The sequence below is a fragment of the Triticum urartu genome, chromosome 7A (genome assembly GCF_056163025.1).
Source record: "Triticum urartu cultivar PI428250 chromosome 7A, HENAU_Tu73, whole genome shotgun sequence".
NCBI classification, from domain to species: Eukaryota; Viridiplantae; Streptophyta; class Magnoliopsida; order Poales; family Poaceae; genus Triticum; species Triticum urartu.
In genome coordinates this window covers 735,279,069-735,301,912 of record NC_141879.1, presented here as the reverse complement: position 1 = coordinate 735,301,912, position 22,844 = coordinate 735,279,069, and the positions used below count along the sequence as shown (strand labels likewise).

The 22,844-nt window shown below is 44.0% G+C and overlaps 2 protein-coding genes across 2 annotated transcripts; one reads left to right on the top strand and one right to left on the bottom strand.

Annotated features, from left to right (window-relative positions):
- The first annotated feature begins 4,997 nt into the window (after nt 1–4,997).
- LOC147962460 (uncharacterized) lies at nt 4,998–6,588 on the top strand. Its single transcript, XM_087534923.1, has 3 exons — nt 4,998–5,039; nt 5,223–5,419; nt 6,007–6,588. Exons 2-3 carry the CDS (start codon nt 5,243–5,245, stop codon nt 6,481–6,483), a joined length of 654 nt encoding a protein of 217 aa, XP_087391049.1. The 5' UTR covers nt 4,998–5,039; nt 5,223–5,242; the 3' UTR covers nt 6,484–6,588.
- A 12,329-nt stretch (nt 6,589–18,917) lies between these two features.
- Nucleotides 18,918–21,812, bottom strand: LOC147962459 (uncharacterized). Its single transcript, XM_087534919.1, has 4 exons — nt 21,463–21,812; nt 20,505–20,628; nt 20,176–20,401; nt 18,918–19,078 (listed from the first exon to the last, which is right to left on the bottom strand). The coding sequence occupies exons 1-4, from the start codon at nt 21,810–21,812 to the stop codon at nt 18,918–18,920; spliced, it is 861 nt and encodes a 286-aa protein (XP_087391045.1).
- Between the last annotated feature and the right edge of the window lie 1,032 nt (nt 21,813–22,844).

Below are 22,844 nucleotides of genomic sequence, written 5' to 3'. Positions count from 1 at the left end.
GGAACCTTGCTGGTCACGCGTGATACCAATGTTTTTCCCTATACACCGCTATAAATATTTCCAGTTTTCCGTTGAACTCTGTTTAATATCATCTTTTAATTCAGCCTTTTGCACTACTTTATTTTCCGCCGCTAAATTTCTTCATTGCTGTCGTATCATTTCCTTGAAACTGAATTACACCGTTGTGATATCCATAACACTTTCTCCTTTTGTACCCTTGAATAAATGCTACTTGCTGGGTATGAATCATCATACTCACCCTTGCTTAATTTCTATTTTTGCAGCCCAAAGTGGTAATGATCCTGAGCTTGGCTTTGAGCAGTAGGCGTAGCACGCGCCGGGAGGGAATAAATTGAAGTACTTTAGAAGTTTATTTTCAGCAAGAACTATGTATCCCCAGAATAAAGAATACATGCTTATTATGTGTATTATTGTGAAAAGTTTTAGTTTAGGCCTCACACGTTTATAATCTTTTGTTTATAAACGCGTGGTGGCTGTTACGTCCGAACCATGTTTTGGGGCGTGACACATGTTTTCTAAATGCAGACATGACTTGGATCTTGCAATACTAGACACCTAATAGATGAAAAGAATATTAAAATTAACTGTAAGATTTTGGAAGAATCAAACAGCTGGCAGAAATCAAAATTCAAAGTAAAGGGCTCACAGGATTACTAGGTATTGATGCGACGACGCTTAAAAAACGAAGATCGGGAGATTGGACTGAACTTTCCTTGCCTTTCAGGTGATTCAGTTCAGGTCCTCCCTGTCGGCTGTTGTCCTCTTGAATCCTGAAAAGGACCTACATCGTTGGAAGTTGGAATGGAATCGTGAGATTTGTGAGGAAGGGAAGGAAGGATTTGTGAGGAAGTTGGAATGGACCTACGGTGTTGATGGTGCCTTGTGCCCTTGTGTCCATCCTCACTTATACAAAGATCACGCGGGGACTTGGTAAAGAAAATGAAAACCACGTAGAGGCGTGCATGCAGAGACGGGCAATAAGAAATAAGAACAGTACGCAGAGAAAGGTTTTTGTTTGGAGTCGAATAACGTGGAGCCAAGAAATTAGAAGCTGCGTACTAACAACATCTACAACTGGATGTTCCAAATGCTCGGGCGACCTGTCTGGTCACTGTCCAGATGTAATTTGTCACTCAACCGATGTCCGAAAAGCAGATCAAACATTCGGGCTGGCTGGCAAACCCCATATCTAGCCCATATGTGGGACGGACATGGAGGCATGTCCACCATGTCAGATTCGGTCCACTATGGCTCATCCGATTCCACATAAATTCATCCACATCTACACTGCGAATCAAACCTGACCAATTCGTTCCATTCCACTCTTCTCCGGCTAACTCCGGCTGTCTCTAACATGGTAGGCAGCGGATATGACTCTGAGAGGTCCAGATCCGTCGACTGGGACCTTGTCCTTGCATTCTTTAGGAGGAGAGGGTGGTCCATGCGGCTCTCTCCCACTCACGGGAGGAGTGCGCTTGACTGCGGATGGACCCATTCTGGCGGGAGTCCACCATGTCTGTGCAAATAGCAATTGGATCCATCGGGGCTTGTGGTGGGAGGCGATGTACCCCTACCTCGCCAGACGCGGTGCGGTCCGTCTGGCTCACGAACTCCGGGATGGCGGCGTGGCCCTTTTGGTGGCACGCTGTCCATGCGAGGCTGGGCTCCGAGGCGGAGGTAAATGCTGGCATGGTGTACGGCCAGCACGCTGTGGAAGCGAGGCATGCTCGCCATGCAAGGCACCATGCGTGGATGGTGGCGAAAGCTCTAGTGGCTGAGGTGGTGGAGGTGGAGTCACATGTCGCTGGGTCCGATCACCCGGTCACGTCCCTCATTGATGGTGGCGACTATCTCGGCCCATTTCCCCATGCGTGAAGGCACCATGCGTGGATGGTGGCGAAAGCTCTAGTGGCTGAGGTGGTGGAGGTGGAGTCACATGCCATTTCCCCACCCCTTCATTGCGTGTCTTCCTTTCCCGCCCAAACACAAAGTTGATGGGGAAACAATTTCCTGGAAAAAATGTTTGAGAAAAGGCAAAAAAAAGATTTACATATTATTATAATAATAATTATTATTATTATTGGCATTTGACACAATTTTCCCTTCCCACCACATGGATTCAAAATCGAGTTGGAAGAGGAGGCGGGGTGTTGTTGACACGGACGGTCTCGCACCCATCCATCCATCCCACTGCACATGGCGACCGGCGGAGGACCGGTAAAAAGGCTGGGCGTACGTACGTACGTACCGAGACGCGGACACCCGCTACGCAGACACTTGGTCACTGACGCCTTCCCCCCACCGAGAGCGCGGCCCACCGGTCGGCGAGGGTCTGCCACGACTCGGCTCCCTCCTCGGCTGTATCCCCCATTCTCCTTTCTTTTCTCTTGAAGAAACCCATTTGCCGAGACAGACAGAGAGCCTACGCACTGCGGGAGGGAGGAGGGAGGGCGGGGGGCGGGCGGCGGCGGCGGGATCGAGTCGGGGGTGCAAGGCGGCGGCGGGGGCGAGGCGGACGAGAGGCGCACGGACGGATGATGCAGGGAAAGCCCCTGCCCTCGCCCCTTCTCTCCCGGCCCGGCAGCGACCGTGGAGAAGGAGACGACCTCCAGGCGGCCCCTTGACGGCGGCGCGGGTCCAAAACAAGACGGTGGAACCCCTCCTCTTGATGCACGCCCTCCTCCGCGCCGGCACGGCAGCGACCGCCCCCTCACCTCACTCCTCCTCCCCCGGCCCGGCACCCACCGGACAAGGAGACGACTTGTATCATCTGAAAACCCCATTCCCCTACCTGTATCGTCAACAACCTTGGTCCCAACTAGTTCATCTGCCTTTGCTCACATACACCCCTTTCTTTGTCTGCCTTGCTTATGAGCCCCCTTGTTGCTCGTAAGCAAGTGCGTTTTTCTTGGGTCTCAAAGCAGCTTCCTTTTGTAAAAGGTTGCTAAAGTAATTCAATTTCCTCCATTATGTTCAAGTTCATGGTGATTACAAAAAGAATTTCATTTTTCTTCGAAAGGGGGAGTGCCCAGATCTCTACATAACAAAAAATCTTCATTTTTGACCGGGTTGTTGCTCCGTTGGCGTTGGCTCCTCCATGGGGCATGGTTCAACCAGTGCGGTGGAGGCACGCCTGCGGCCATGACGGCGTGTGGCTCGCCAGAGGACACCGGAGCCCGTTGGTCTAGGCCTGCGCTCGTACAATTTGTGCTGGCGATCCTCATTGGGGGCATTTCAATTCCAGAGGCAGCCGCGTAGACCACCTACATCCACCAGGAGGGTCACCTCCACTGGCTCGGTCTCCTCTACCGACGTGTAGACGGGCGTGTTGGCAATGCCAACTTCACACGCTGTGGACACAGAGGATCTTCGTGTCTGCATGGCCCCCGGCTCAGGCGGAGTTGGTGCTAGCTGTTGTAGGGGATGACACACATAAGCGTGGTCGGTCTAGTCGGTGAAAACCTCCCGCGATGTTATGGGGAACTGGTGCGCTTACCTGCCCTAATGTCATCGGCTCATGTGTCGAATTAGGGATATCTAGCGAATCAGGTATGCGTGACGGCAATGAGCGCGTCGGGTTGCTTGATGGTGGCATGAGGAGTGTCTACTCAAAGTCGTTGGGGCGGATCTAGGCCCATGTAGGCCTTCAACCCATGATCGGTTGCATGTGGCAGTTCTAGAGTGTGTGTCGGCGGCGAGTGCTTGTGGTGCGAAGGGCTTCTCCTAGGAGCCTCAAGCTCGCACTTGGGTTCGGATGGCCCTGCAACCCATGGGCGTAATAAGATGTCACAACCGGCGATATTTGGTGGCAGAGCTAAGGGTTGGGGGCATTAGAGCCCGTGCTTGGCACAGTAGCAGATGTCAATATGGCGAGTGACAGGTGTCGTGTGGATCAACCTCGATGTGTGGCCCCTCCCGACGTCTCTAGGGCAATTTTTCGAGTCGACGAGTCGTTCTAGGGTAGCCACTCTTGACTAGTTGTGACTAGTCAAGACTCATGGTCTACTAGTCGACATGAGTCAAGCAATAGGTACAGAGAAGATAGTAGTTATCAGAGGTGCAGTAGACTAGGAGGAGCCGATGGCAATCAGGGGAGGAGTAGACCACCAACAACAGCAACCAGGGGAGGAGCAACAACAACTACTGGAGGAGCAGCAACCAGGGGAGGAGCAGACCAGCTTGCGGCGGCGCCGGCTGGTAGGATTGTAGGACGATGGCAACGGCCAAGGCAGAGGGTCGCGTAAGCCATGATAGGTATGGGTTGGGGGAAAACTGAGGCGATCAAGGACGTTCGACTCAAAAAGCTGGACTAGTCGAGACTAGTCGATTGAGTCGCTCGACTTAGCCAATTAGTCGAGTTGATATGTTGATTTGACCTTGCAGCTAGTCGTGACTGGTTGTTCGACTCGAAAGCCATGATCTAGGGTATTTGTCGGCAACGATGCTTGCTGGATTAGGCTGATCTAGCATTGTTTCGGAGATGTTGTATGGAGGCATGTCCTTCGTGGATGGCCTTGGTTTATTTTATTTTTGCAAGCCTATTTGATTGGTACAATACTGGGCTTTGTTTGGCATTGTTTTATAATTAATAACATATGACTGTCCATCAACCAGTACAGAGAAAGGCTGGTGGTATATCCTCCTTTTTGAAAAAAAAATCTTGATTGAGGTCAAGTGCAATTGAGATGAAATAAATATATTACTCGATATTTATGGACCCTTAAATCTATCCATTGGCATTGCCCTTTTCCAATTGACGCTTATTTTTCTTTATATCAAGTAACTTCCGTAAATTTTAATTTGATCATAGAAATATTATCAATGAAGCTGACTTTCACTGATTACGCAGGGATAGGCGATATGCCCTTTGTTCCCCCTGCAGATTCATTGTACCATCGGTACTTTCAAGCGCATAGAAGGGTTACGTGGGGCAGGGTGAGAGTACCGGACAAGGAGGGAACACCTGGTGGCTGGTGGGATAAAAGTTCTACCGCCGGAGCGAGATCAAAAAGGATTGCGTAAGTGCCATATCCATTTCTACCTAGTATACTACTCCCTCCGTCGCATAATATAAGAGCGTTTTTACACTAGAGTATCCGCCGGAGTAGTATTTTGGAATCCAGAATGTATGCCATATTATTTGTTGTAATATACCTAACAATCAATCCATCAATTGCAACTTAACTAATCTTTCACTGCAGCCACATGTATTTATGAGGCAATGATGGCATGTATGGAATCCCACCTGAGGCTTAAAGGAGTAATTGTCCGCTTATCATCCAAGCATCTTCAAGACCAGGAGCAAGCATTAGTGAGTGGAGAAACTGACAGGACAGCGCGCTGCATGAAAGTGGTCAGCTCTACGGGTATTCTGTCTGAGGATGATTATGAAAATCAGGTGACTGCCTAATTGTTCATCTATTGATTCTCGTTACCCAATGACTAATCTGGTTTACTAGCAATGTCCCATTACAAATCAATTTTTTTGCTAACAAAAAGTACATTGTGCTTCATTGGTTTGCTAGTAATGTCCCATCAGAAATCAATATTAATCTGGTTTACTAGTAATGTCCCATCACAAATCAATTTTATTACTAATCTGGTTTACTAGTAATGCTCCATTTTTGTTATAGAAATACCAGGATTTGATTGACTTATATTTTATTAGTGATTCATTGTGCTCGAGTCAGTCTGTTATTATTCGCAAGAAAATAAGTCAGTCTGTTGTTTTTAACCATCATGAGTGATGTTCCAGTAAAATAAGAATGCATTAGTGTGGTACATGGATGGTAAAAGGGAAACCAAGCAGATATATATATCAACATTTACTACTCTGCTGATGTGCTGTCCCATCATGGTTGACTTAGAAATTACAGGAGCTTCAATACAGTTGGGGCCGTGTGCACTTAGATATAATTATCAGTATTTGGTCATTTGCCGTTGAGCTTACAAATGTTCAACATTTGATATTCCTTTCTTTTTCAGAACTTGACTGGTATCAGGTATGTGGTGGAAGGGCTCGACTCATTCTTCTCATTGAACAAGGAGGCCATCGAAAGGGCGGTCGAAACAATGCGTAGTGGCCCGCTCCTCCTTGTCTTCCATTGTGGCGAGAGCTACTACGACTACATCGCGAAATACAAGTGTAAACCAATCCTTAGTTACAAAAAATACTGCCATGAGAAAATGCTCACCCATGCCGTCAACTGCATTGGTTATGGTATTGAGGCATTCGTGCCCAGCTGGGAGTTCCAAAACTCATATGGGAAAAAGCTTGGGCCCAGGGGTAGGCTGCTTCCTCAGAATGCAATTCGCTTGTTTGGGATGACTTGGATCCGTGCTGCGCTGAGTTCAAAGAAGAGGAGAAGAATGTTTCTCGATGATCCGGACGCTGATTTTGTCCAGCCCCCGCTGAAAAAGCCCATGCTGGAGCCACCGATCGATTGGATGGGTATCGATTAGCTGATCTGTACTGTGCGTCTTCTTTTTCCTGTATCTCATTTTGAAACAGTGCCAACAGATTCGGTCTGTAACTGAGGTAACCTGGCGAAGAGAATCATGAACTGAACCAGTACAATTTTCACGATTTCGCTGATTGTATTAACAGCTTAAATTCTTACTGATGGTTTCCCGTTTTTGTCAGAAGCAGGAATGACAGGGCTTGTCCTTGACAGAAAAAGAAACAGATTTTCCCGTGTATATACTGACTACTTCACCTAGAAATATTAGATGGGACAAATGATAATAGACGAATCTGCAAACTTCAATCCTGATAAGTTGATATGCCATAGTTTTGCAGCACATGTTCTTTACAAATCTACCGCCGTATATTAGAGCAATGCTTCTGCTTCGATACACCCCCAAACACAAAGACGGATGAAATTAGCTCGTACCCCTTCATAAAAAAAAAACACAGGATGACCTTATTTTAAAAAGTAGTTGCCTGCCCCATCGTCGGCGGTATGCGCCCGTCCTCGGTGGTATGCGCCTTTTTTACATATAATATGTACACAAGGCCTGGCTGTACGTGTGTTCCCTTGACGCCACGTCGTGCACGTAGTGGACCGCGTCGCGTCGTGTCATGGCGTTACATCGGCCGCAGGCCTCTCCCCACGGGACCAACCTCGCATCCCGGCGGCCCGTGGAACACCCGCTGATGTCAGTTTTGGGACAAGCACGACTCTGAGGCCGTCCTCAATGAGCATTGGAGGCGGGACATCCGCGGCGGCGCACTGGGGGTGCGCGTCGGGCCCCGGGGCGTCCCCACCCGTTCTGGCGGCGCGCGGGGCACGTGTCGCCCCCCGAGCGCCCCAACCGCGCCAGATCCCGCCGAAACTGGCAGCGCTAAGAGAGGCAGTCGACCCCGAGAACACGACAGAGTGATACGTCTCCAATGTATCTACTTTTTCTAACAATTTTACTCTTGTTTTGGACTCTAATTTGCATGATTTGAATGAAGCTAAGCTGGACTAATGTTCTTTTCAGCAGAATTACTTTGGTGTTGCTTTTGTGCAGAAATAACAAGTTCTCGGAATTGGATGAAATTTTACGGAGAATTATTTTGGATTAAATAAAAAGTATTGGCACAAAGAGTTACCAGAGAGGGGCCACCTGTGAGCCATTAGATCAAGGGGCACCCTCCTAGGGTGCGTCGTCTGAGCTTGTGGGTCCCAGAGGCCTCCGTTTGCCCTACCTCCAAGTTCATAAGTACTGTCTTCCTGAGAAAAAAAATTAGAGAGAAACATCCTGTAATCTACTATACATGAATCACATCCTACACGTGCTGCTACGCCCATATACTATACATGAATCCCCATTTTTAGAACTGGTGTTTCACATATTTCACAAGGAAAACATGGAGAAAAGGTTGTATATGGCCAGTACTGCAAGAAATTTGGACTTGATTTTGGAACCCATTTTTCATCCAAACAGAAATTAAAAATTCACACCCCTTAACCTACAAAAAAATGAAATTTAGCAATCCTCTAATCTTCACCTGGGGAAAATGATGCCACACTTGGACCAGTTGGTAAAAAAAGACATTTTCTCACCCCTACAGAAACAACGGGCGCCACAACCAAGCAGAAACCAGAAACAAACTACATCTACGTTCCTACATGAACATCAGTATATAATCTACTAGTCCACGACCACAAATATTATGGTACAGAGGGAGTAGTACATTACTGGATGTACATCAGTATACACGAGGCTGTGGTACATATAGGGGTGCAGGACGGCGTCCCGCAAAGTCCCGCGAAACAGCCAAGCTAGCACACAGCTAGTATAAATTAATGTGGCGCACTTCAATCTGTCTAGAACTAAAAATTTTACCATTGAATTAGAAGCGGGCCGGGTTCGGGCGCCGCCCTGCACCCCTAGGTACATACCATATCGTTGGATTGCAGGAAAAAATCACAACGGGATTCACCTCTATCACCCCCCTCTTCCTCCTACAAAAATCCAATCTAACACACAAATCTATAACTACATTTCTAGATGATCTAGCCTGCACAGAACACAAACCCTAGGTGTGGTAAAAAAAAAGGGGGCAGCCCGGTGCATGTAGCTCCCGCTTGCGCAGTGTCCGGGGAAGGGTCCGACCACTTTGGATCTATAGTACGCAGTCTTTCCCTACATTTCTGTAAGAGGTTGTTTCCAGGACTTGAATGCGTGACCTCATGGTCACAAGGCAACATCTTTACCACTGCGCCAGGGCTCCCCTTCTAGGTGTGGTCAAACATGAAAGAAAAAGAGAACAATCAGATCGACCTAGCTGCCTTCTCCTTCATGCTCCCGTCCATCTCTTCTCCTAGATCGACCTGGGTGCCTTTCCATCTCTTCTCCCCAATCGACATGGCTGCCTAGCTTCTCCTTCGTGATCTCCTGTACTCACCTCATCTCCTCTCCTCTACTCACCTCATCCCGCTGCCCTTCCATCTCTTTTCCCAGATTGACCTGCCTGCCTTCTCCTTCGTGCTCCTGTCACTCGCAGATGGATGAGAGAAAGAGGAATAGAGTGAGAAGAGGAAATGGGCTGAAGAAAGCTCTGCCTCTCCTTTGAAAAAAAACAGAAACTGGCCCAAGCCCCAGGTACGACAATGAGCCACAACAAAAAACGTAAGAGAACAACGACAAACGGGCGGACGCGAGCGTTGGACGGGGATCAGAAGCTCGCACAAAAAATCAGATCAAATGGTCCTGGACTTAGATGTGAGGTAGCTATTTCACATCTAGATGTGAAATAGCAAAACCGTCCGAACAATACCTATAGATAGTAGTTCGGACAAAGACACAAACACCTTCCGTGAAGAACAACAAAGAAATTCGGCAAGGTAAAACCAAACCAATATCTCACCCCCCCCCCCCCCATGTGGTAATGTTGTGATACTTTTCACCATTAACATGAAAGCAATGATTTGTCCAACTCCTCCGAAAGAATAGTCACGAAAACGAAAATCAACAAGGAAAGATTCGCGCGCGCGGGCGGGGGGGGGGGGGGGGGGGGGGGACAACTTACCTAAAGACCGATGCGACTGTTGTTGTCAATGCCTCAGTGGCCTGTTGAATGTCATGCGTCGTTGGCTCATTAGTGCCGCCGGCGGGGGCTTATTGTCTTGGTATATTTACTTAAAATTTTAAAAAAAGTTCATAGGGTATTTAGAAAATGTTAACACAGTGTAAAATTTATTTATTTATTGCATTTTTAAAAATTGTTGTACTATTCAAAAAACATTTGTGAAAAATTAAAAATACCAGCCATTTCAAAAACAAATGTTGGCATTTAGAAAATATAGTATACAATGTAAATATGTTTGTGTAACTAAACATATTTTGTACCATTCAAAAAACTTGCCACATTTCAAAAAATATCATGCATTTCAATATGTTGCTGATATTTATAATTTTTTTATATGAAAAGTTAGTGTAATTTAGAAAATTCGTATCATTAAAAAATAAACCAACCTGTCTTGTGAAAAATGTTTTACATGTATTGAAAATTAGTTCAAACATGTATTTGAAGCAATAGTTATACAATGTAAAACAATATTCAAATAACTTTAGAAAAATATTTAGCATGTATTCAAAAAAAAATTCATAGCGTATGCGATTGCCGCTGTCAATGCCTCAGTGGCCTGCTGAATGGGGTGCGTCGTTGGCTCATTAATGCTGTAGGCAGGAACTTATTGCATTGGTATATTTACTTAAATTTTTTAAAAGTGTTCATATCATATTTAGAAAATGTCAATACAGTGTCAAATTTATTTAGTTATTGCATTTTTAGAAATTTCAGTACTATTTTTTTAAATGTTTGTGAAAATTTAAAAATACCAGGCATTTCAAAAACAAATCTTGGCATTTAGAAAATATAGTATACAATGTATATATATTCGTGTAACTAAACATATTCTGTACCATTCAAAAAAGTTACGATATTTTTTAAAAAAAGTCATGCGTTTCAATATGTTGCTGATATTTTAAAAAATTTATATGAAAAGTTAGTGTAGTTTAGAAAATTCATATCATTAAAAAATAAACCAACATGTATTGTGAAAAACGTTTTACATGTATTGAAAATTAGTTTAAACATATATTTGAAGTAATAGTTATACAATGTAAAACAATATTCAAATAACTTTAGAAAAATACTTAGCATGCATTCAAAAATATGTTCATAGCGTATGCGACTGCCGCTGTCAATGCCTCAGTGGCCTGCTGAATGTGATGCGTCGTTGGCTCATTAGTGCCGTCGGCGAGGGCTTATTGCCTTGGTATATTTACTTAAAATTTTAAAACATGTTCATAGCATATTTAGAAAATGCCAATGCAGTGTAAATTTTATTTATTTATTGCATTTTTAAAATGTCAGTACAATTTTTTTTAAATGTTTGTGAAAATTTAAAAATACCAGGCATTTCAAAAACAAATCTCGGCATTTAGAAAATATAGTATACAATGTATATATATTCGTGTAGCTAAACATATTTTGTACCATTCAAAAAAGTTGTGATACTTGAAAAAAAACATGCATTTCAATATGTTGCTGATATTTCTAATTTTTTAATATGAAAATTTGTGTAGTTTAGAAAATTCATATCATTAAAAAACAAAACAACGTGTATTGTGAAAAACGTTTTACATGTATTGGAAATTAGTTCAGACATGTATTTGAAGTAATAGTTATACAATGTAAAACAATATTCAAATAACTTTAGAAAAATATTTAGCATCTATTCGAAAAAATGTTCATAGTGTATGCGACTGCCGCTGTCAATGCCTCGGTGTTCTGCTGAACGTGGTGCGTCGTTGGCTCATTAGTGTCGTCGGTGGGGGCTTATTGCCTTGGTATATTTACTTCAATTTTTTAAAAATGTTCATAGTGTATTTAGAAAATTTCAAAGTAGTGTAAAATATATTTATTTATTGCAATTTAAAAATATCAGTAATACTTTTTAAAAATGTTTGTGAAAATTTTAAATAACCAGGCATTTCAAAAACAAATCTTGGTATTTAGAAAATATAGTGTACAATGTAAATATATTCGTGTAACTAAACATATTTTGTACCATTCAAAACAGTTGCGATATTTCAAAACAAAATCATGCATTTCAATATGTTGCTGATACCTTTAAATTTTTTATTCGAAAAGTTAGTGTAGTTTAGAAAATTCATATCATTAAAAAATAAACCAAGGTGTATTGCGAAAAAAGTTTTACATGTATTGAAAATTAGTGCAAACTTGTATTTGAAGTAATAGTTATACAATGTAAAACAATATTCAAATAAATTTAGAAAAATATTTAGCATGTATTCGAAAAAATGTCAAAAACATATATTTGAAAAATGTCCGACATGTATCAAAAAGATGTTCGACGTGTGTACGAAAAATGAACAACGTGTATTATAAAAATTAGACATGTATTGAAAAATATATATGAAGAAATACGGAAATGGCAGAAAAGATGCATGGAAGGTCCCACTAACACACCTCCCACCTAGTGTTAAATGTGAAGCTAAGCTACATCTTACAATAAGCGAGATATAGCCTTGGTGAAGCGCATTGTACACTTCTGTTACATGTTTACTTTTCTGTGTTGGCATGTCCTACAAATGCTGCACTTTTTTTTTGCCCTTCTCAGTAAATTGTTAGAAACCTAGACTCATGGGCAAAGGTATTATTTGATTCAGTGCTTTGTCAGATAAAAAACAGAATCTTTCTATTTTGCAGGTGATATATACTCGAGGGCATGAAGACGGGTATTTAATAATACTCCAGGTGAGATATATGCAGGTGTTATGGATTGTGGTTTCGAGGAAAACAATGATGGAACTCAATATGCGGCCGCTAAGTTTCTGAAGCTTGATCGACATCTTTTATCAGTTGTTAATTAGTATTAGGATTCATATGCATGTCTACTGTTTTTCAGGAAACTGAAGACATGATGGTTCTGTTTTGGACGGAAAAGAAAAGTAGCACCACTGTGTTAACCCAATGCTTAGGTGATTAACTGTAGATCAAACAATTTTTATCCCCTGTTTACGCAGTATGGAAGTACACATGGTTATTGGTGAGTGACCTTCTTGGCATATGTAGATTTTCTGCATTCTGAATTTTTAGCACTTGTGATTCTTGTAGGTTATGCTTTATTCAGGCGTATCACTTGTACTTCCATTGCTCTACATTTTACTTAAATCACATATTTGACACCTTGTAAAATCTGCAGTTAATTACAAAAGGCCCAGAGTTGCAGAGGTGTTCTAGATTATTTCATTAGTCCATTTAGAGCATGTCAAATGGAGCATCTTATTTAGGGATAAAATCAACTTTCCTCTGAAGTCTGCTGCTGGTACCGCTCTTTTATATGGTGTTCTGAACTGGCCACGCTTTTGTGACAGATTACTACATCTAGCTGAAGTTAATAGCGCAAGGTGCTTGCTTAAGCTGCCAGCATGTAAGAAATACTAACATATTTGTTACCATTGTAATATGATATCTCAATTAGGGTGTGCGTGTGCGTATGTGTGTGCCCTTGTAGCTGGTCTATTTGCAAATGGAACTGCTCCAAAAAAATTCAATTAGAGCTAGCTAATAGTGACAGATAACTACATTTATGTGAACCTGCATTGTCCTACAGTCATACTCTGAGCTAGCTGATAGTGACAGAGTACTACATCTATGTGAACCCGTATTATCATATTATGCTTCTCTTGACCCTCTTTACTTTGCATTTAAAAAACGGAAATGTTAACGCCTACACGTGTGGGCGTTGACCATCTCGACCACACGCATTCATCACCGTCTAGTACTATATGCACGAATCTTGACACAATCTGGCTGATTTTCTGTGCCACGTAGGACAAGGCGTGTGTGTGGTGTGTGACATAGTTCGCCCACACATCCGTTTTACCACACGGAGGGGCCGGTGTGTGGGCGTTTAGCAGTTCACCCACACACCAGTTTTCAGTCACGCACAAGGGCTGGTGTGTGGGCATTTGCCATCTCGCCCACACGCCCATCTCCTCTCCCACACGTAAGCTGCTAGTTGCCATGTGTTTTTGCAGCGCACATGGCAATTGCCTCTAGTGTGCTTTATAAGCAGGTGGCAACTCTCTTTTTTTACCCGAATTGCCATGTGTTTTTGCAGGGTACACGACAACTGCCTAGTGTGCACGTAAGCATATGGCAATTGTCTTTTACCGAGTTGCCATGTGTTTTTGCATGGTACATGGCAACTGCCCCAACGTGCACGTACATGACAACTGCCCTAACGTGCACGTAAGCAGATGGCAACTCTTCCTTTTTACATGGCAACTGCCCTAGCATGCTTGTGAGCACATGGCAACTCTCTCAACTGCCTAGTGTTAGTATATGGCAACTCCTAAAGTTATGAAATCATGACAACTACATTATATCAGACCATACATGGCAACTGCAGTTGAGCAACCATGTCAACTGCAGTTGTCCGACATGGCAACCGTAGTTCAGTGACATGGCAACTGCAGATAAACGAACACGGACGAGGGTCTGGACCATGGCAATTGCGGGCGCGCGGTGGGCGTCACGCTTCGCGTGCGGGACCAGAAGGTTACGAGGCCTGACATACGGGCGTGTGGGCGTTATCAACTTCGCCCACACGCACGCGTGTGAGAGGGTTCAGGAGGAAAAAAAAGATGTGTGTGGGCATTAGTTATTTTGCCCACACATAGGTGTGTGGGCTGGTTGCTGTTCATGCCACACGAGGCGTGTGGCACAACTACCCGATACACCACACGTGTGGCAGTTATCGTGTTGACCCTGAATTTCTAAAAACATGCTTTCCTACTGGTAAACTGGTAAGCTACATATATACGGTACTGGAATGGATAGCAATTAGGATAGAAAAAGTGGGGAATCGGAAGTACCTCAAATCGAAAATAAGCATAGCAGAGTGCCGAAGTGGGGAATAAACAACCGGCGTCGGCTTGCAGTTGCAGGGGCACCAGCCGCCGCGGCACTACTGCCGCTGCACCTGGGCAGCACGCAGCGTAGCCGCGCAGGGCGGTGGGAGCCACGGACGAGCGGAGCCGGGCGAGCGAGACGGAGAGGAAGGACGCGTGATTGCCACGGCAGACGATCCGGTGGAGATGAGTCTCGCGCCTCCGCGCCCGCCTTCGTCAGCGCCTAGCATTGGGTTGGCCGCGAGCATGCCGAGCTCGAGCGGATCCTCGGGCACTTCAGCGACCCGTGCTCCCACTTCATCCTACAGCTGTCTTTTTTCCTTTTTCCTTTCTATAATCTAATTATCTCCCCCCTGATTTTAAGAGATGGGGTCGGGCGTTATTTTGTTTCAATCAAATCAAGCCACGTATGTCGGAGCACGGATGGGCACACGGGAAGGGAGCAGGCAAGTCTCGTCCGACGAGGACGGGCAGGAGGGCACCGAAGGTCGGATATGCGGCACACCTTGGGCGTCCGGTCGGAGGAGCCCGAGTACACGACGCCGTCCTGCGCGGCAATGGCGAGGCAGGAGATGCTGTCGGCGTGCTGGATACGTACGAGCTACACCAGCTGCCGCCCCATGCATGCGGTCATTCCCTTTGTCCGGCCGCATGCAGTTTCGCCCCATGCATACCAGCACGGCCATCAAGTGAGCAGAGCACCCGCTTTCCTCTTCCGTCGGAGCCTTCGCCGCCTTCGGATGGCACTGCAGGACACCAACAGTGCAAAAACAGATAGAAGAAAAGGAGCTTCTGTCCAACACCTGATGTGCAACATCGACTCCACATATGATGTCATCCTCAACTCAATATACCACCTACCAATCAAATGAGCAAAACCACCCAAGGGGTAAAAAACCGGTTTCAAAGTTCAGGTTTTTTTATAGATAAGCAGGTCGTTACACTATTAAGTTTAACCTGAAAACAAATGCAATCATCATCTCTCCTGCATCTCTGTATAAAAGTAAGCGTCAACAGCTAGTTCAATTACACTTGGTATCATCATCAATTCAGAACAATCGCATAGCATGCCAGTTCAGTTGATTTATACGCACAACACAGGCAGACTCACAACATTGTACTCTGGGACTGAATCGATTCAATCAAGATGACAACCTCTTTTTGCCGGAACCAAACATACTCTAGGCCTGAATCGAATCAATCGAGCTGACAGCCTCCTTTCTCTTTCTGCCGGGGCCACGTATAGCTTCACCCAATGCTACACTGTTCAGTCTACGATCCGACGCTGAACCCAATTCTGTGGTTGGGGGGTGATATATTCCTCCAAAGCAGTGCGGGCAGTACACAGCATTAGCTGCACATATACAAATCACCCAAAACAAATATTTTGCATAATTAGTACAAATTGACAAATCATATATTATGCTAGAAACTATTTTATCTAGTTACTAAATTGGTTACATAAACAATATTGCCCCATCTCAGTAAATAAATAGTGGAACTATACTAGTAGTACTTTTTGTATGTGAAACTATACTAGTACTACTTTCTATAAGAGAGCACTCGTCACAAATAAAAAAAACTTTATAAAACTGTTTTTTAATGATTGATTCAAAGTGACAAGACAGTTAGTTGCACCTTTATCCACGACTTCGCAAAATGTCAGCAATTCAGGCCCTTTTACCCCGCTCAACTCGGCAAAGTACCTGTACCGTCTTCTTCTTCTCCCATCGTGCCCTTTGAAGTAAACATGCCAATAACTCACTGGGTCATTCTGGTCCAAAACGAACATGTTGCTATGAACTCCAACAGCACGCTTTATCTTTAGCTTACCACCCTTCTATGGAATAGAACAGAAAAGATTAGTATTCCACCCAGATTAAATTATACTCTTAATCTACATGGCACCGATACGAGGACACGGACACGACAATACGGATAGGGTGATATGGGATACAACAATTTCTACAAACAGCCATACAGTAATAAGGCAAGTATATATAAAAAATAATGTAATAAATGATAATTCAGAGATGTGAGATGCTGAGATGTGATTAACATACTATAGAGTATAGACACAACCTGCGATTTTTTAGGCTTTGCTTAAAACAAATCTCTTGGAGTCAGCAAAGTACCGTTAGTTAAGCATCAAACTCAAATTAATGTGGGTATTTTGTGTTGTTGGATAACACAACCAGATAAGCTTCCAGTTGTATATAGGTTTGAATATGTGTAAATAATACAACCGTTTGTTGTCTGAATGATTTGTTTTCATTCCATTTCAAAGCAAATGGTCTAGACTAGCGCAACACCTTAACTAGACTTGTCAAGGGTGACACCCTACATGCCTTAAAGCTACAAGGCAGATGTTTTACACTGCTAAGGCAAGTGTGACGCCTTAAAAACAATGTAATACATAAGGTGCCCGGCTATAGTGAAATTTCCACCTGAATTTTGTGTAGCTCAAGTGGCTAGATACCGCTATTTTGATTTGACAAAGGAAGGGGTTACTGTCAATGTAGAGTATTGGAATGGGAAGATGGAAGTTCACTTTGAAATGCAGCATATCTAGGATAAGATTAGAGGCATGAACCCTAGATGGTGTGATGGATGGTATTTGACTAACTCACATCATTCTTTGGTTTGTTAGTTGATGAAGAGAGGCGGGCAATATATTTCAACACCCCCCTCAAGTCTAGACTTGTTTAGTCCATCGACGTGGGATTTATGTAGGCTGCAGAATTTTTAATACTGTGTTGGCAGGGTCTTGAACTCCAGACCTCCTGGCTCGGATACCATATTGATTTCATGCACCAGTCAACTCATCCAAAAATCCGAACTGATGGAGGGAGGCGGGCCATATATTTCAACATATAGCTCTAAGATTCCTTTAGAAAGGCCCTTCTACAGGGATGGTGAATTTCAGTTGTTGAAGATTGAAGTGAAAGAGCTGGATGTAGAGACTGAATAGGCCATGGAACATCTCCCCGCCACAGGCAACAACAACAAAGAGTTTATAGATATTAATAGCACCAAGATCCTAGGTAGTTTGAGGCTAGTTCAGATAAAGGCTCTAGATCTAGCTAGTTCCTCTTCCTTGACTTCAAGTGACAAAGGCGTTGGCTCACAAAGTAGTAAGTAGTGTGCAAAAATCTTCCTCCTAGGTTACTAATCAACAAACATCTGAGATATCGCTCTCCAGGCTCCAAGACGGTGTTCCTCCATCTCTTCAAGCTGTTAGAAGCGAATTGCTGGGTCTCATCACTAAAGACCACCCTGATGATGAATATTGTTTCAATCCTCTTCGAGATATGGACTGACTAGTGACATTGGACAGTTTAACTATGACATTGGCGAAGATGACATAGTTGAAGAATCCATAGAGAAGTCTCTGATCAATGATGAACAACAAACTGCGTCGTATAAACTTCGAGTTCACCCCGGTGGCAGATGCGGGCAATGGCACCTTGAAGATATTTGATAGGCGGACGAATCTATGGGACCAGACAGATTCATTGCAACAGCGGTTGGCGTCGAGGTGGGCTGGGTGGCAGCTTTGGGTCCAAGAGCAGCGAGAGCGAGTGGTGGAGGGGTGCAGTGGCAGATGGGGAGGGGTACGATGTGATTTAAGGGTGGGGACGGGTTTTTGGCCCAAGTAGCGTACAATTAAGACTTCGTGAGCAGTCTCCTCCATTTTGGGGCCAGAGTGGGGGGTATTTAACACTTCGGAGTGTACGCGCCAAGATGGGATGAATGGGGGAGACTGTGTTGATTTGCCATGACTCCTAAACTGTAGGGATGGGAACATCACACCTGCCAATAATTTACGCCATCACATCACATATAACAATGATATTAAATATCTAGACTCTAGTCATGCAAACACCACGTTTGATGGTAATTGTTAAATTGTGATCCAAATTCTACCATGTTGGACTAGACTTAGTACAAACGATTTGAGCATTGCGTTGATGTCGACGGTACGAGTACAACTCGTTTACTTGTCCTCAAGGACTCTTATGTATTGCCCTCATATATACCCATGTAGTCGCACCTAAAGATGACATGTCGTCTCGTTCTTGTAATACTCGTCCATCATAGTGATTGCGCCTTCGGGCGTCCGTGGTTTTCTCCCACAAGGGTTTCCACGTAAAAATCCATGTCTCGTGTCTTGTTTGATCTCGTTTTATCTAATAAGTGCTATCAAGGCGTAAGGTCTTGAGTTCAAGTCCTGGCTTTGGCAGTTTATCCCAAAATTCCTGCCCCCCCCCCCCCTCTGTGTCCATGAATAGGATCCATACCTCTGAGTCTATTCACGTGTTAACTTCCCGCGTCATACGTGAGAGGGGATGTTGAAGTGTATATATGGAGCCCTTTCCATCAGTTCACACTTTTGGTTGTGTTGTCTAGTGCATGAAGCTTAATTTCAACCCACTAAGTCGGCACCACTTCATATCTTATGTTGCGGAGTAGTAGGGCATCTTTGTGCTATTATGCCCTCCGATGAACATATCTCCTTTTGGATGCTTCAAACATCCGTGACACGCGTGGCAGCGCTCGTAGTCCATGACACCCCTCATCATGTGATTGATCTTTCGACATATCTCATGGCATCCACCTGCAAAGCAAGCAAAAGTAAAGTAGGCATATTATATTTCAGAATAAAATAAAAAATAAAAAATGTTACATTCATGTGGAAACGCACATACATACTCCAAGGTATATGGTACATAGCACAAGGTTTATGTATGAAAAGAAGTGGTCTTCATGTATCACTTCAACACATGCGGCAGACCTAGAGTAGCAAGCACTACAAGGAAACATATATTTATCAACCATTGTTTACATGGCACCCCTACCCACATTATATATTTGCATTTATTCTAGCTACAACCTAAGATACAATCCAAGACCCCAAAGTTCCCAAGGTCACGACACTACCACAATGGATGTACATTGGCATCCTATATATTTGTTGTCCAGGATTACACGGGAAACAACCACATTGGAAGCAACTTCTCGATGACTGATTTAGGAAATGTGCATCTTTCCTCATAGTACGATCAGGGGAATGAATGTGGCAGACTTCACTATATCTCTTACGGTGAACAGGGCTCATCGTTCCTGCTGAGCAAATAGTATATGACGACATTTGTTGTTTCATAATTATTATTTGTATGCTATAGGTTTACTATGCATTCAACAATGTCACACTTGTTAGTTGTTAAATGTTCATAGCAGACAAGGAGGTCTATGATGTTCTACTATTACTAAGCACCAATTAATTGTGAAGGACCTAGAGTCTCTAACATTTTCTTGGTCCCTAGTAGTGTGACCAAGCAAGGGTTGGTAACTAATGATGAGAGCTTTAGCCACCCAGAACAGGATGTTGGTTGCTAACTACCTCTAGGGACTGGTGAGAATACATAACTAGCAACCAATATACAAAACTCCACAGCAACATTACATAACCAATATGTGGCCAGATCCTTCTGCCCAATTGAGAGTGCATTGGATACAGAAGAAGCTGGACAAGTGAACTTGCTTTATAAACCAACTAAATGCAATTGTATGGGAATCAACTTCTCATTTATTGCCGACAAGCACTAGGCATTTCCATTCGACTAGTCTATCAGAGTATCCTACGAAATCAGGTCCAGTAGGCACAGGATGCGTTAAGCCATTCAATCTAAATAAGGTATCCAGAAAACATACCATAACAGGGAATATCATCAATAGTCGAGACATGCAGCACACGCATAGGCTCGGTATCTTCCTCCATCTGGAGCTCTGGAATGAGCATGAGCTCAGCGAAGAACAACCTCTTTGTAGGGTCATTACTCTTCTGGGGAATGGCGGTGAAGTTGACATGAGCATATGTCGTCCCACACTCCTCAGAAAAGCAGTTAGATGTCAAGGCTTCACCGAGGTCAAACTTGTGCTGCTTGTTGACAATTGTTATAGAAGATCTTGTTAGCTCATCAACCGTAGAGTTATATCAAAAGAAAAATATCAGAATGATAAGTTGTGTGTGCAATGCATACCTCGGTCTTTGTGGCATTGTAATGCGCCAAGGCAAGGCAAGCAAAGTGTTTTAGTTGTGCTCCATGAGTGGGGTTACGGTTTGAGAAGCGTGCTTCCATGTCCTCGGCGGTCAGATACTCTTCCCTGCAGGAGAAGTAAGCTAATTAGCACTTATTTTATTACATTAGGTAGATAAAATTATTTTGTATCTTTGGTAGCTCCATGTTTCATTGATAATTTACATGGCCTTGGTCCTTCTAGATAACACAGATAGATACATAGGTGTTTAGACTGGGTAGAAAAACATAAAACATGCAAATTCTCGTTTTTTATTAATAGGACATCAACAACGAAGAAAATGAATAATACGTTTTAGGAGTACTTTTGAGATCCTTATTCAAAAACCAATTCTGATTCTAACATCACACATATCTGTCATTCACAAACCAATTTGCCGATGCCACTTATAGTCACGGTAATATGCAATGAGATGTGCATCTATTTATGTATCTAGCTAGTGATTAAACCAAGCGTGGCCGTCTCTCCAGTACATGCATATTTGATCTGTATGTTCATTAACTAGTGGTGGAGTATGTAGTGATGAGAGCGAAGTCAAAAATAGTGAGTGTCCTTACTTTGTGTCTCTAGCATGAAAAAAAATGATGTCTTCTCTTGAGTAGCTCCATGAATAATTTAGATGGACATCGTCGCATGAATTATGTACCAGCTTAAAACACAATTTGGATTCTAACATCAAACATAGGAGTATAATGCATGAACAAACCAATTAGTCGCTGCCTCCATGTTTTACATCTATCTATCTTTTTTTTTTGCGAAACGCATCTATCTATCTATCTACTGAGTAAGCCAAACATGGTCGTGTTTCTACTTTCTAGTGCATGCATAGGTTAACTGTATGTTGATTAACCAGTGGACAGTGGTGGACAAGGGAGCAAGTCGAAAAGTGGGTGTCCTTACTCCGTGTCGTTGGGCTGCGGGCTGCGGTTGACGACTATATGCTCCGGCCAGCCCTTGGCGATCCAGCGGTCCAAGCGGAGATTCTCCTCCTTGAAGGCCCGGAAGGCAATTTTGGCCTCCTCCGTGTCGCACCCGCTGTCGTCCATCTTCTCCAGCTCGTTGGCACGCTCCAGGGCCTGCCGCTGCAACTCCGCAGGCGTTATGAACCATATCCCCAGCTCCCCCCTTTCCTTGATGGCATGGGTCGGGGCGCGCGGGACACGCGGGAGCCTCCTCCATGTCCCCGGCTTCCTCTTCCTTGCCGGCGCCGCCGACTTGCTCGACATCGACGCACCGGAGCCGCCCTCCATCGATTTGGACTAGGAATAGGTGATTCCTGTTGCCTAGGTTTTTGCCGAGAAGAGGGAGAGGTGCGCCGTCCCGAACCGCTCGCTATTCTTATGAGGCTTTCTTATTATTGTTGGGCTATATGTTGCGGACCAAAAGCAGTGTCCGTCTCCGGAAATTACTGGAATCCGTATATCTCTGTAGAGTTTTATTATTATAGGACTATATATATAATACTCCTATGAATGAAGAAAATTAAAAAGAACATCCTGTCCTTTTGCCCGCTCCTCACACGTCCAATTTAATTATTATATTATTATAGGACTATATTATATTATCATTTTTTCTTCCCATCTCAGTTTTTGAAGCCTCTATTTGTCAGGTGCCTGAAAAAAAACAGTTCATCAAGTACACTTTTCATATGGACCGTCAGATCTTCATCCAACCGTCCAAAATAGATCATGCTACTGTTCATCTTGTTCCTCCCTTCCTTCGTCCTCCTCCCGAACGCCCCCAGCCTACCCCGCCCGAACCACCAGCCTCCACCACTCGTGGCCGGTGGGTGCTACCACGCAGCACCTCGCCCTCCCCTCAACCTCCCCCCACAGCCGTTGCTGTCCACCACTCCGGCCATCCCTCTAAGCCCCAATACCACCCATGAAAAATCCGGCAATCTCCTGCACCCCCACTCCTAAGATAGATAATGGGGTTGTGGCTTCCCCCTAAGATAGATAATGGGGCCATGACTTCACCCTAAGATGAGATGGCGGGTTTGTTCTTCTCCGATCCGGTGAGGTTGTTTCTTTTCTTGTGAGGTCTGGCCAAGAGGGAAGGAAGAAGGAAAAAAAGTGACTAGAGTGAAAAGGAATTTCAGGCACCTGAGAAATAGAAAAATCGTTGTTTTTTTCCTAGGTTCTTTTTTTAAAAAAAGTGCCTCAATCGGTCCATCTCTTATTTACCTACCAAATAAAAGTATATGGAAAAATCTAATATATAGCATGCGCACTTAGAGCATCTCCAGTCGTTGGCCCCCCAGGGGGCGCCTAAAATCGCCG